Below are 14,141 nucleotides of genomic sequence, written 5' to 3'. Positions count from 1 at the left end.
GACACATACATATAGCTCTAAGGGACATGTGATTTGTCCACATGATTTTAGTTTCTGCTCTAGTAGTTCTTAACAATTTATTTCAGGGGAGTTCAGCCACCATTTAGCATTAGCCCAGCTGGGCCTACAAACGGAGGCCCAATCGATGCCAGATCAATAGGGAAGGCGAATCAATCACAGGGTTTTCTTCTCAAAATATTTAATTAAACATGGTGGCAAATAACTTGAGGATTTATTGTTTGATGCTAAGAGCATTAGTGATTTTTCCTCTTCCGCCTCGCACACGCGAGGCCCTGACTGCTTTGCCGGTCCGGGGGCTTAAAGGGACCTTGGGAATAGGATGCAGACACTTTTCCGATATATAATAATGTGTATATATACATGAATATACACTCTACCAGCCTCTGTTCCTAATCCACTGCGGCGCTGGGCCACTCATTTCATTAAGCGTGGGAAACCATGGCGGACAGGCTGCAGGGCCTCTTTAATATATGCTCTGATGGCTACCGTTTAATGTTGCAATCCCATGAAATGATCCCGATGAGCGATACGCATATTGTTGAGGCCTGTTAATGCATCAGTGTGCCCAGGCTGGCAGCAGGGGGCCTCATGACGTAAATACTTGAACTCTTGAACGATAACCACACTGGCAGGGACGGGCGAACCAAGAACTCGCTGGAAAGAGGATACTTACTATGATTTACCACGACAACAACACTCTCAGATCTGACGTTTGAAGAGCAGGTCGTCTTTTTTTTTTGCTCCCGCCTTATGAATTTTTTCCGCCACATATGTATTGATTGCTCTTTATAATCTACCCGCGCCAGAGGGGGTGATGGATCCATTTTGAGGTGGGGGGGGGAGAAAGTGTCAGGGTGCTCATTGGGTAAATCTGACAGATACACAGAGATTAGCAGGCGTTCACACGCAGCCATGAAGGGGTCTGCAGCCCCTCAGAGGCTGATAAGAGTGGGCGGAGAACGATGATGAGGCCCGTTCATGGACGTATTGTTCTATAAAAGGGGGCGGTTTTCTCCCAGTCTGTGGTTATGAGGAGGGAATTAAGGAGCTGGGAGAGTGTAATCATTATTGGTTGTGACTGCAGTGACCTGACAGCTGGGTCCAGTCTTGCTCCAGTGCTTGTTGTACAACAACAGACGTGTAGACACACACACACACACACACACACACACACACACATTCTCTCTCTCTCTCTCTCTCTCTCTCTCTCTCTCTCTCTCTCTCTCTCTCTCTCTCTCTCTCTCTCTCTCTCTCCCTCCCTCTCTCTCTCGACACACACACACGCAGACCCACACACAGGGGAGGAGAGTTAGCGTTTTTCTTCTTCACAAGTCAACTGCAAAATCTGAATCTACAAACAATTACTGTTGGCTGCAAACAAAAGTGATGTGTTAGAGCCAAAAGCAGCAGGCTGAACAGGCCAATCTGCTGATGGAGTGTCACTGACGCTTTGTCTCCTTGTTTTGATTAAACAGACTTGCTATGCCTACTTAGCTTTGTTTATATGGGTACTTACATAGTCATTTCGGTAACTTTATTTTTCACAGTTATCATGATTCCCATCCATTACATATTTGATATTATCCAACTATTTGATCCAAAAGATAATGGTATATTAGTAGTACTGTATATCGTGTGCACACACACACACACACACACAAACACACACACTCTCACACACACACACATACACACACACACACACACACACACACACACACACACCGTGGCTGTCATTTACTGCTTTGCATCATCTTCATTAATGATCACAATGTTTAGGTAAGCAAATCCTTATCAAAGCTGCCCTGCTGAGGTTTAAGTGGTGGCTGTCAAGCCTCCTCTGACCTCAGACAGTTGGCATGCTGAGACACTCAATTGAACTGATTAGAAATGCTAGCTAGGCCTACACACACACCACCACAACAGCAGCAGGGGAGTCTGGCGGAGGTAGAAATCGGAGGACGGGCTCATTGTAATGCATGGCACGGCATCAGGAATGGTATCAAACACACAGGTAATTTTTGAATGTTGTTCTAGAACATCAGGTTGTTATGTAAATTATTATTGGTTAAATAAAGGTTAAGAAATGAAACATTACTGCCAGAGCAAGAGTAGTTTCCTAATTATGACACCTAAAGAGGCAATTTGTGATAGACAGATCTATTGTTTAACTTTGAAATGAATAATATATCGCCATTGATTCTTGAAGAATGTAACTTCTAAATGCCTCATTAGCTTAGTTCAACTGTCTTACCCCTTCATGCACCTACAGCTATGTATTTGAGAGTGGTTACATTTCTAGAGCCTCATCTCTCAACCAAATAAAGTGTCAGGGAGAACACTATGTTATTGTTTGAATCCCAGATTGTCCCTTTAATAAAACACTGTTGTGTATACCGGTTACAGAAATATCAGTGATGTAGCTGATGTATGGTTTTATCAGGTCATGTTAGCTTGTCAAAGTTAGCTTGGTTACGTGGAGTTGTTGATAGGTGTAACAACAATTTAACTGAAGACAATTGAGTTCACCAGTATGTTCAACAAGTTCAACAATCTGTTCACCAGTATGCAAATCATCAACCAAAACTAGCTAGAATTAGCTTACTGGTTTAAGGCTGTCCATCCATGCCAATGTTGATGGACTTATTTGCTTATGCTATCATTCACCATCTACCCTCTCCAAATACCATACTACCCAGAAGTCAATTGTTTTTTATTCTTGTGTTTAATAGTTGTTTCTGGTTCTGCCCCTCGTCACCATAGAGAGGTGACCTCAGCAGAACCGAGAAAAAGTTTCTGCAGTTGTATACTGTTCAGACCCCGACTCACGACTCACTACTCACCCCACCTCCCCAGCCACCCCCTGCAGTGTCCAGGGCACCTGGCAGATGAGGGACCCCCAACTCCACCATGTTGGTACAGCTGCTGCTCCTCCAGCCTCAGACCGGCCAGCAGCAACAGCTGGAAAGAGAGAGGCTTTGTCTAGGCTCAGTAGGCCCAAGCAGGGGCAATCTGATATTTGTCTGGCCGCACTGCAAGAGAGTATTGGGGCCATGAAAGGGCACTGTTGGGTTTCTCTGGACCAAACGAGCCCCATAGTTGGGATATACATAGAGAGAGAGCGGGTGTGTGTGTCTGTGTGGGGAGGGGGGGGAGGCAGTGGTATTTCTAAACCGGGCCTATCTAGCATAGGAGGACAGCATTCAGGCTATGGTTTCTGGGTATATGTGCTGGAGGCGTCTCAGCCTCGTCAGGTTGAGATCTTTATCCAGACACGTCACTTCATCACTTCATTCATCCACCTCATCGCTTCGACCGAGGAACCAAATGACAATGGGATTGATAGCATATTTCCAGGGGATAGCCCTCGGTGAGTGAGCCCTTTCAAGTGTCTCTCCGTGTTGACCCCCACTGAGGGCTACTGAGGGGACGTGGTCTGTGTTTAGTCTTGGCAAACCCTGATGTTAGGCCTGGGTAATGACCTATAAAGTAAATGTTTGGGTCTGTAAATTACACATCGCAAAGGCCTGTACTACTCTGGCATTGAGTTAGGGGAACTGATATTAAACAATAATCAAAGATGGAGAATTTAGCTCATAGAAATCGAGATAATAGTGACCACTGTTAGTGATCTTGAACCACCTGTATTTTATTACATTGATATATGATCTTCTCTCTTGAAGGAAATAGCAGGTGTACGGCCATACTGCCTGGAAAGTCATTCATAAGATGACATGTTGAGCACTTGTAAGTATTTATCATACCGTTTGTGGTCTGTTCATATCATTACCATTATCATCCAATGAATCTGGCTATATATTTTGTCTTGAGAACAGGTTGGTATATCTAATCCTACTGCAATACCGGTCTATAGACAAAGACAAAGAATGACAGTGTAACAATATCAATATATGATATATCAATATTGATTTTCAGTACAATTATCTTGTATTTGATTATTTAATACATGGACCAGAGATTCTACTCTGCTAGCTATTACTTTATTATTAAGCCCCTCCCACGCTGAGCCACCCCCCTCCCCCTTCTCTCTCTCTCTCTCTCTCTCTCTCTCTCTCTCTCTCTCTCTCTCTCTCTCTCTCTCTCTCTCTCTCTCCTCTCTCTCTCTCTGCCTCCCCACCCCCCACCCCCTTCTCTCTCTCTCTCTCTCTCTCTCTCTCTCTCTCTCTCTCTCTCTCTCCGCCTCCCCACCCCCTTCTCTCTCTCTCTTTCTCTCTCTCTCTCTCTCTCTCTCTCTCTCTCTCTCTCTCTCTCTCTCTCTCTCTCTCTCTCTCTCCCCCCCCTCGTTGTCACTCCTTCTCACCGACCCTGGCTGGCAGCAGCACCAACCTAAGCTTGCATTTTAATTCGGTGCTGAAGTTACTTATTTCATTATCGACCATCCGTTAATGCTGAATCAATGTTCATCTTGTTACGTGAGCCATACCCGTGTAATACAGTGATAGCGAAGCCCAGCGTTACTCATTCCCTTTACAAAGTGACTTTACCGTAAAATCAATGCCTTGTGTTACTGATACAGGCAGGGGAAACTGCGGTGGGATGGATAGAGAGTAGGCTGCATTACACACACACACCTTCAATGCAATGTTATAAAAGCCACTCACGCCGTTGCCTATGTCCAGTTCTGCTCTTCTTTGTCCATGTGTGTTATTGGATAGGCCTAATGGATATATGTTTTGTCAAATCTGTGACGGTGAATGTTCAATAGCGGTGTTTGAGAGGTTACCGCTTGTTAAGTCGTGACGTGTTTCCGGGTCCAACGTTGGCTGAGGCGCTGTCTTCGAAATGCCGAAATAATAATAATAATTAATTATATTTATATAGCACCTTTTCGAGGCTCAAATACCCTGACAATATGGAGAAAACGGGAAAGTATTGTGTCCCTTGTATGAATAGATCCGAGTCTAAAAAACGATTAAACTGTCATTCCGCTGTAGTTCACAGGTACTCTGGTGGAGGGAATTTCTGGTTCGGACTCGGAAATGGCTAAACGTCACTTTTGACGTCAGACTTAACAGGGGCTGATAGTAGTAGCCTATAAAATAAATGATCACAATGGGCGCAATCAATAAGCACAGCCTACCGCTAAACCAACCAGCCTCATTTCAGACATGTTTCAATGTTGTACAACAACAACCAACAGAAATAACAACATAACAACGACACAACTGGATGTTGTAAATACTACTACTAATAATAATAATAACAGGATAATAGTAAATAACACTGTGGCTGATTTACTCCTACATAAAGGCCACTGAATGTGGTGGTATGCGGGGGGGCTGTGGCCAAAAAATGTCTGTGGCTTGCCTTGGGTTAGTTTTCAACCACAATCCAACACAAACTGCCAGGATTTCGCTGAGGACATAATGTTGGTAAATAACGGTGAAATAAAGTGACCCGGGACCGCTAATAAAACAAGGCTGACTCTGATCCCCCCAGGACAGACCGCATAGTATTTACCAAAGCAGTGAGGAGAGACTGCATGGAGAAGGCCATTTGACACCGAGGCGCTCTGACCTTCTCAATCAATTACTGCCCGTGGCTGCAAACAGCTCCACAATTTAGTCGCAAATTCGGTCTTTTATGGGGGGCTCGTTTCTGAAGCTCTGCCTCTGCACCCCACCTCAATGATGAGGCAGGCGAGAGTAACGGTCCCGGTAGATATTAGTGAAGACGTACACAGCTGAGTCGACCACTGTGCTCTGTTAAATAATGCGATATATATATATATAATATACTATTTTGGGTATCGCCTGCACAGCTGCTGCATATAGGAGAGATGCAGTAAAAAGGTTTTGGGTAACGCTGAAATATTAGGCTGCTTTGTTTTCTTATTTATCCTAGAGTGTTATTTCAAAAATAATTCACTGCACGCATAGGTCAGAGTTCATGTGGTTTTGCATAATGGCCTACACCTAAAACAATGCAAAAAAAAGAAGACAGGTCCATACAACAGCGTATCCCATTCATTGAAAACAATTGATATCTCCATGAATTCACTATTACTGGTATTTCAATCGAAATGGTGTATACAATAGGCTGTGGGTCTACTATGGTTAATTTCATAAATCTAAAACAATCACAGTCGTTGGTGATAACAGTCTTATTACTATCTGCCCCCCTTGTTAACAAGTTAAATGTAAAGTGCTTTGCTAATTTACTATTTGAACTGATGTTATAATGCAGTTTAATAAGTTGCAGTCCATTGACTATTAATTTGTCTCCAATTGCTGTGCACACAAGTGACCTATGTTCAAAATTTCTTTTTCTCAAAAGTTATCTGTTTAATATGCATGGCTGGTTAGTGTAATGTAATTAAAATCATATTATTTAAATTATCCCAACAGTAAAAATTAAACTTTAAATCTATTTTGAAAGTACACTTGCTTCTGGTACGAACTACAATTATTTATTTATTTAAACTATTTAATTTATTGGATTAAGCCCTTCTGGTCTTTACACACCGCGTAATTTATTGGCCTTTTGTTTCTCCTCTAATGGGATTTGTATTTGTATTTGATGTATTTGAAAAAGCATATTCCGAGATAAAGGAAGTTGTACTGTTTTACCGCACTACTCTGAACCTATAGCCCCTTGTCAGCAAAAGTTGGATTTCATCAAACAACACAACTATTGCAAAGTCAGGAGGGGTTGATTCTGCGTGTGTTAAGTGGACATACAGGCACTTCTCATTGGTTCTGATGGCATGTGTAGAATAGTTTTACTGCAAGTATCATCATCGTGAGGTAAAAATGTTCTAATGACCATCATGGCTTTTCTTGATCATAAATAGGTATGGAAATAGTTGTAAATCACTTCATTCTCATATATAATCTTTACAACAGTTCGCCCTCATACCCTTTGCGCTAATGAAACTTAAGATGCAAAATTCCGACTAGTCTAAACAAACTCCGCAAGCTGGTGGGTTTTACTAACGTCTCCCTCCAAGAAATAACAAAATAAAACCTTGTTTGTAAAGGCAGTTAGGAAAATGCGATTTGGATTGACCATGTCTCTCTCTCTCTCTCTCTCTCTCTCTCTCTCTCTCTCTCTCTCTCTCTCTCTCTCTCTCTCTCTCTCTCTCTCTCTCTCTCTCTCTCTCTCTCTCTCTCACTCGCCCACTCACTCACTCACTCACTCACTCAGACACACACACACACACACACACACACACACACACACACACACACACACACACACACACACACACACACACACACACACACACACACACACACACACACACACTTGCACCATCCCCCTCTTCCAACAACATGCCCAAAACATCAAGGGTCATTAATTGTGTTTTCTTTTCAAATCCTTTGTCACCGCAATTAACCGATTTTGATCAGAAGGCTCCTTTAAAATTGATTCCATGTGTGATAAGAAATGTGTTACTAGTTTTCTGTCGCCTAGGCGTTATGGAAAAGATCCAAATGTGTAATTTGAAGAGCCTCTGTTTGAAGCCTTTGATCTCGCCTGTTTCTTGAGCTTCATTTCATCATTTGCGATGTGTCGCTGGCGTCTTGTGTATTGCATAAGGAACCACTCTTATATACGCCTATGAGAATGTGAAATTGTGTCATCTGCATAATTAGCCTCAAAGAACTCAGCCTTCAAGTCACACTATCAAGTGATAGTCCTCCTTTACATGACCAAAACATTGGTTATGTATATAGGACATTTAGGATAATCCTATAGAAAAAACATGAACACATTTGAGATTATTATTAATATGATATGGTACTATATTTCTATAATGTTTCTCATTTTACTAATGTTTTTTTTAAATATAGTTTGTTATCACCATTAGTTTATCATTAAGTATATGCTTTGGCTGTATACTGCCTTATTGTATTAGTAGTGTTAGTGTAGTTAGATTTTTTTTTTTTTTTTTTTTCTAGCACCAGGGGAGCCCCCCCTCCCAAATGTCGTTGTTTGGTACCTGTACTATATCAATGACAATACTAAAGACCATTCATAGTGTTAGTGTAGTGTTTGGTGCATTTGATTTATATTTCACTGTGTCTGACAGAGCCTATGGAAGTCAGGCGGGGATCTGGGAGAGCAGGTTACTCAGGGGTTCTGGCTATACAGTGCGGAGGAGAGAGCCTTAATGTTTTTATGGCTATGCCAGTTTCCCGGCTCGGTGTGAAAGTGTTAAGTTAGTGCATGTGTGTTTGATTGGGGTAATAAATCAGAGGCAGTCCTTGGGGCCTTGACAGGTCCCGGGGATGAGACACGTGTCCATCCGAACTCGGAGCGCTTCAGAGCGGACATCACTGGCTGATATGTGGCTTGACTCCTCGGTTTACACTCACAACTTGCAGCTGATAACGCAAAGCTCGTACTGACTTCGCGACTGTAGGCTATTCAGTGTGCGTGTGTGTGTGTGTGTGTGTGTGTGTGTGTGTGTGTGTGTGTGTGTGTGTGTGTGTGTGTGTGTGTGTGTGTGTGCGTGCGCGCGTGTGTGACTTGTTACATACAGCGTTTCACTTTTATTACCGTCACTTATTTTAGTTTAACTCATTCAACAAACACATTCCTTCTAGTGCCAAATATTATTCCGTTTTTTGACTCTCAGCTGGCGCGTGTGAACCCCCGGTTCACTCTGCGAGAGTGTTATTGACGGCTATGTAGTGATTACCATTCCGGTCGGATGGCATCCGCTAGCCGCTGTAATTAATAACCCCATAATCCGGGTTCGGTTGGATGTCAAGATGCCAGCACGTTAAGAGGAAACACGGAGATTCGGGCAGTGACTTTATGGAAACCAGGCGTAGCCTTATGGGCCAGTCTATATGAGAATTATAGCTGCTATTATCCCTCCCAGACAATGATAAGTATCAGCTCAAAAAGAAGATTAAAGGTTTAAACAAGTACATAGTTCTTGGAAACCGGATCACATCATCAAAACTGAACTGAGATTGATTAGATTTCATCTCGCATGTCAATATTGCGTTGAGACTTATCATATTCAAATAAACTGTAGACAATAAATAATTCAACCCATGCAGTTGTTTTGCAAACGATTAACAGACATATGATGGTACACAGACGGGGTGTAATGCGATTATGGATGTTTCCTACATATTCTTATATATTGATTCATGGAATTTCAATTCTGATTCCCATGCTTTGTTTTAATCCGCATTATTTACATGAAATGACAGATTCTATCAAATTCATCAACTGGATTTCTTAAAGGTATAGCCTAATCTTTATGAATTATAGTCTGTAAAGATGTTTTCCTGGAATTGAAGCCTTAATACAGAAACACTAAATTAGATGGAGTTTGTGTTTTTTCAAAATTGTTTTCAACAGGCCTGCCTGCAGTATTTGTCTCTGTTTCTCTGTGTCTTTATGTACAGTATAAAACCTGTGGCAACAAGGAAAACACGTGCAATTATAATGTATTATTATTATTATTATTGTTATTATTATTATTATGCTATTGCAATCATTATTAATATTGGGCATATTATTGTATAATTATAATTGTTGTTGTTGGTGGTGGTGTTATATTATTTTATTGTCATAGTCATCAATATTAGCTTAATGTTGCTGTTCGAACATACTTCAAAGTGTCGTTTTTTATAATCAACACTTATCCGCCACAATCCACAATAGTGTATATTACGTATCATTCTCATTGTTGACACTCAGACTTTGCATTCATTAACAGTGCATGAGCTAATCACCCAGCTTTTCATTTCTTGACAACTTCCTCTTTGATGTCAAATGGTTACATGCTAACCGTTTGATGTCTCAAATTAAGAGTGAATTGACTCCGATTCGCTTGCCACTTGTTAGAATTGTCCACAACACCTCAAAAAACGGTGTTCGAAAACACAACTTTGCCATGGGCTTTTAGCATGCGTTCAAAACACTCGAGACAAAATTACACAAGTTAGGTGTCTCAGTGAGTCTCTGCCTCTCACATAATACTTTAGACACAATACATCAACAAAGCTGCAGACACTATAGGCTTACGTGAAGTTATTAATCATTCAACAACATTGCAATATTTACCATTTCTGCAAATGACCACAAATTGTGAATTAGCAGTAAAATGGGAAGGGCTGAGGCGAACACATAACAAATGAAATGATTGGCGAGCCATAAAATGAGATTTGAAACCCATTCAAATAAGAGATCGCGACGTCAGTGTACTTATCCAAGGGAAATACGGAGAGAGAGAGAGAGAGAGAGAGAGAGAGAGAGAGAGAGAGAGAGAGAGAGAGAGAGAGAGAGAGAGAGAGAGAGAGAGCGAGAGAGAGAGAGAGAGAGAGCGAGAGAGAGAGAGAGAGAGAGAGAGAGAGAGAGAGAGAGAGAGAGAGAGAAAAAAAAGGGGGAGGGCGCGGGGAGAGCGAGAGTGTGTATGAGGGGGTGAGATTTGAGAAATAGGAGGGGCTTCTAAAACGACTAGAAATGTCAATCAGAGCCAGGAGTCCCAATAATCTAAGGCAATCTGTAAGGACCTGACCTTCGTCCGTCCAGATCAATAGGGAAGTGAGGGAGGAAGGCGCGATCGGATCGTTTACACTGGGCTGTTTCGGAGGAAATATAGACTTCCCCCTCTACACTTTGTTGTACTCACTGTAAAGTAAAGTGGATATCGCAGTACGCACCGTGAGGGCGATTCCCTGCTTTTTTGTGATTGCAGCACAGACTTTTTTCTACCGACCATGTCTTTCCCGCAGCTGGGATATCAGTACATCCGACCGATATACCCACCGGAGCGCCAGGGGATCGGCAATGCCCGGGCCGGGACAGAGCTCAGCCCGTCCGGGGCGCTCTCAAACGTTCTCTCCACTATGTATGGATCGCCTTTCGCCGCCGCGGCACAGGGCTATGGAGCTTTCCTTCCGTATTCAAATGATCTATCCATTTTCAATCAATTGGTGAGTGCGCTTTTACTTATTCATGCTTTTTGATTTCCTTCATTCGTTCTTTTTTTTTTCAAAACAAAAATTGAGAAGGGACGAAGTCAGGACAGGTTCCGTTGTTGAGACAATGATCCGTCTGTGGGACCGTGCTCGTCGGTGAACTTTGTTATTGACTCCTTTTTTGTAAATAGAAAAAGTAGCCAAAAAAGTAGCACATTAACCGAAATGTCGGTTAAATTCCACTTGATTCGCCCGTTACAGAACAGAAACAAATCTGATCAAATCCAAATTAATCTTATTTGTAGAATTACAGTTAAATTGTAGCCTAGACTATAGTGAAACTGTTGTTATAAATAAAGTATAGAACAGAGGAGAGACTGCTATACTGCGTGGACATGGTTTTGCTAGATGTAACATGCCAGAAAAACGTCCAGTGGTGCATAATTGGAGTTGAATACAATTTAAACTATGCGTTTCTGTTCTATTTAGCCTTATCAGAAAGTAACATTTTGGAAATATGGATTCTTGCATCATTTCTCATGTCCTCTTGGGTCCTCTCTTCTTTTGTCTTCCAGGGTGCCCAGTATGAGTTGAAAGACAGTCCAGGCCAACACCCAGGATTTGCTCATCATCACCCTGCTTTTTACCCCTATGGGCAGTACCAGTTTGGTGACCCTTCCAGACCCAAAAATGCCACCAGGGAAAGCACTAGCACACTCAAGGCCTGGCTGAGTGAGCACCGTAAGAACCCTTACCCCACCAAGGGGGAGAAGATCATGCTGGCCATCATCACCAAAATGACCCTGACCCAAGTGTCCACCTGGTTCGCCAACGCCCGGAGGAGGCTAAAGAAGGAGAACAAGATGACCTGGACTCCCCGGAGCCGCACCGACGAGGAGGGAAACGTTTACAACAGCGACCACGAGGGAGACGAGGAGGGGGACAAGCGGGAGGACGAGGAAGAAATCGATTTAGAAAATATCGACACGGAAAATATCGAGAACAAGGACGACTTGGACGACCAGGACGACCTACACGCTGATTCGAAACTAGACGGCAGGAGCGACTCTGAGATTTCAGACGGCTATGAGGATTTACAAGGGCCCGATCATCAGAGGTTTCTAAAGGCTGTTGTGGTCAAAGAGGGGGGCAAAGATATTCACGTGGACCGAGGCGAGCACTTCCATCATCACCACTCCTCGTTTGAAATCAAAGCGTCACATCAGCCGAACGGCGGCGAACCACTGAAACTCAACCCGGTGTCCAACTCCATCAACTCACCGCCGTCAGAAAACAACGCGGCCCCCGCAGCCCAAAAGCCCAAGATTTGGTCTTTGGCCGAGACGGCCACCACCCCTGACAATCCCCGCAAATCTCCTCAAATGAACGGCAACTGCGCTGGGCCCGCCGGCGCCCAGACGATCATCTCGACCCCTCACAGACTCATCTCTTGCCCCGTTGGGAAGATCCAGAACTGGACAAACCGAGCCTTTTCTGCTCACCAGCTCGCGTTACTGAACTCGAACCATTACCTGGGCCTGGCGAACCATCAGGCGTCGGTGAACGGCCTGGCCCTCTACAGCCAAAGGCACACGGAGGACAAGAGTCACCATTCAGACACAACCGTTACAACAGGTACATGTCACCAACACTGAGGCCAGCCTGTATGAAACAACTGTTTATTACTATATTTCAGACTTTACTTAACCTCTTTAACGCTACGAATAAGGCCTGCCCCTGGACATATTTTTTAGGCCCGTAAAGATGATCATAAAAAAGTGTGTTTCCATGCTATCGTTTATGTGACATAAATACTACAAGGTGGTATGAAAGCTTTGAAATGAGGGAATATTTTGGTATGGCAGAGGTTGTTGAAATAAATGCCCACGTCAGTACTTTAAAAAAATCTTATTAGCAGGTGGTTTATTGTGAGGATTCAATGGGCGTTCATGTTCCGAGGATCTTTTACAATTCTACAGTTGGGCCCCATGTGTCATAGGGTATTGTACGTGTGTGTAGGCCCTTACAACCCGTGACTGACATTGGGGTCTCCACTCCAGGCAGCCTAATATAAAGACTACATTCACTGCGTAAGAGAGATAAATTAATGGGATTTTTTTTGTTTTTATTACCATTGTTATTGCAGAAAAATCTAGTGCCTTGGAAGCTGAGAAAAAGTTGTTAAAAACAGCCTTCCACTCAATTCAAAGACGGTAAGATTCTGTCAACTTATGCTATTTGGGTAATTTATTTTTTGATGCACATCATATTTGAATCTATGAATACCACAGTTATTCAAACTCTATCCTATTTGCCATATGTGTAGTAGGACATGAACTAGAAGAATCCCCCCTGTGCTTGTTAGGCTATTTCGTAAAGGCCTCGAAAATATTTGCATAATATTGCAACCTCAGTTCAAATTCACTACAATGGTTACAACCGCGGCTCTCATTTTTACTACGCTATTTCCATTTTACATCACTTAAATATTTTTCTTTTTCAAGCTGTTCACATGCTTGTAGTTGTAGGTTGATAATTTCCATGACTTATTTCTTTTCTACTGCCCGTGTGTGTTGCAGGCCTCAGAACCAACTAGAAGCTGCGATGCTTCTATCGGCTCTCTCCTCCTCATAGGCTTTCCCCTCTTTCTTATTATTTCATTTTAATATGTTGTAAGGAATGTAAAATAAGAATACTACATCTCTGTATACTTACCTTGTAAGCATGTCCTGTGTAAAACTGCTAATGTAATAATGTATGAACCTGTAGTCTGTGAGTTCTTTTTTTTTTCTTTTTGTAAGTTCTGTGAGGATTTGATGTTCAAATGTTTTGTATATAAAGTTAAGAAAATGTACATACTTGTGAACCAAATTGTACAAGAAAGTATATATTTTGGCTAATAAATGAACTGCTGCAACTTTATCCAAACACGTGTGGTTCTATATATGCAGGGTGTCTGGTGATTGTTTTGTGAAGGTAGTATTTTGAATTGCATGTTAGGCTAGTTATGCTTTCCCATTTGGAATGGTCAGAATTGCAATGCTTTACTTTTCGCCTGTGTGTCTATATAGCCTGGGGCAAATAGGGCTATGCTTTATTAAGTGGCTCTGATAAGTAAATATTCGAGGCGGATTTTAGGTATTTTCATATTCGAGGGACTTAAGAGTAATTAGCTGGGTCTTGCGTCGTACATTTGGATATTAATGTTGT

At 42.4% G+C, this 14,141-nt stretch overlaps 1 protein-coding gene across 1 annotated transcript; it reads left to right on the top strand.

Moving 5' to 3' along the window:
* Positions 1-10,730: 10,730 nt before the first annotated feature.
* irx3a (iroquois homeobox 3a) lies at positions 10,731-13,702 on the top strand (the record flags this gene model as incomplete). Its single annotated transcript, XM_080538832.1, has 4 exons — positions 10,731-10,946; positions 11,507-12,566; positions 13,078-13,144; positions 13,511-13,702. The coding sequence occupies 4 exons, from the start codon at positions 10,731-10,733 to the stop codon at positions 13,563-13,565; spliced, it is 1,398 nt and encodes a 465-aa protein (XP_080394958.1). The 3' UTR covers positions 13,566-13,702.
* Positions 13,703-14,141: the final 439 nt, after the last annotated feature.

This window comes from Nansenia antarctica (genome assembly GCF_963989245.1).
Source record: "Nansenia antarctica genome assembly, chromosome: 9".
Taxonomy (NCBI): Eukaryota; Metazoa; Chordata; class Actinopteri; order Argentiniformes; family Microstomatidae; genus Nansenia; species Nansenia antarctica.
The sequence above is the reverse complement of the archived record's forward strand: the minus strand, read 5'-3'. Positions and strand labels throughout refer to the sequence as shown.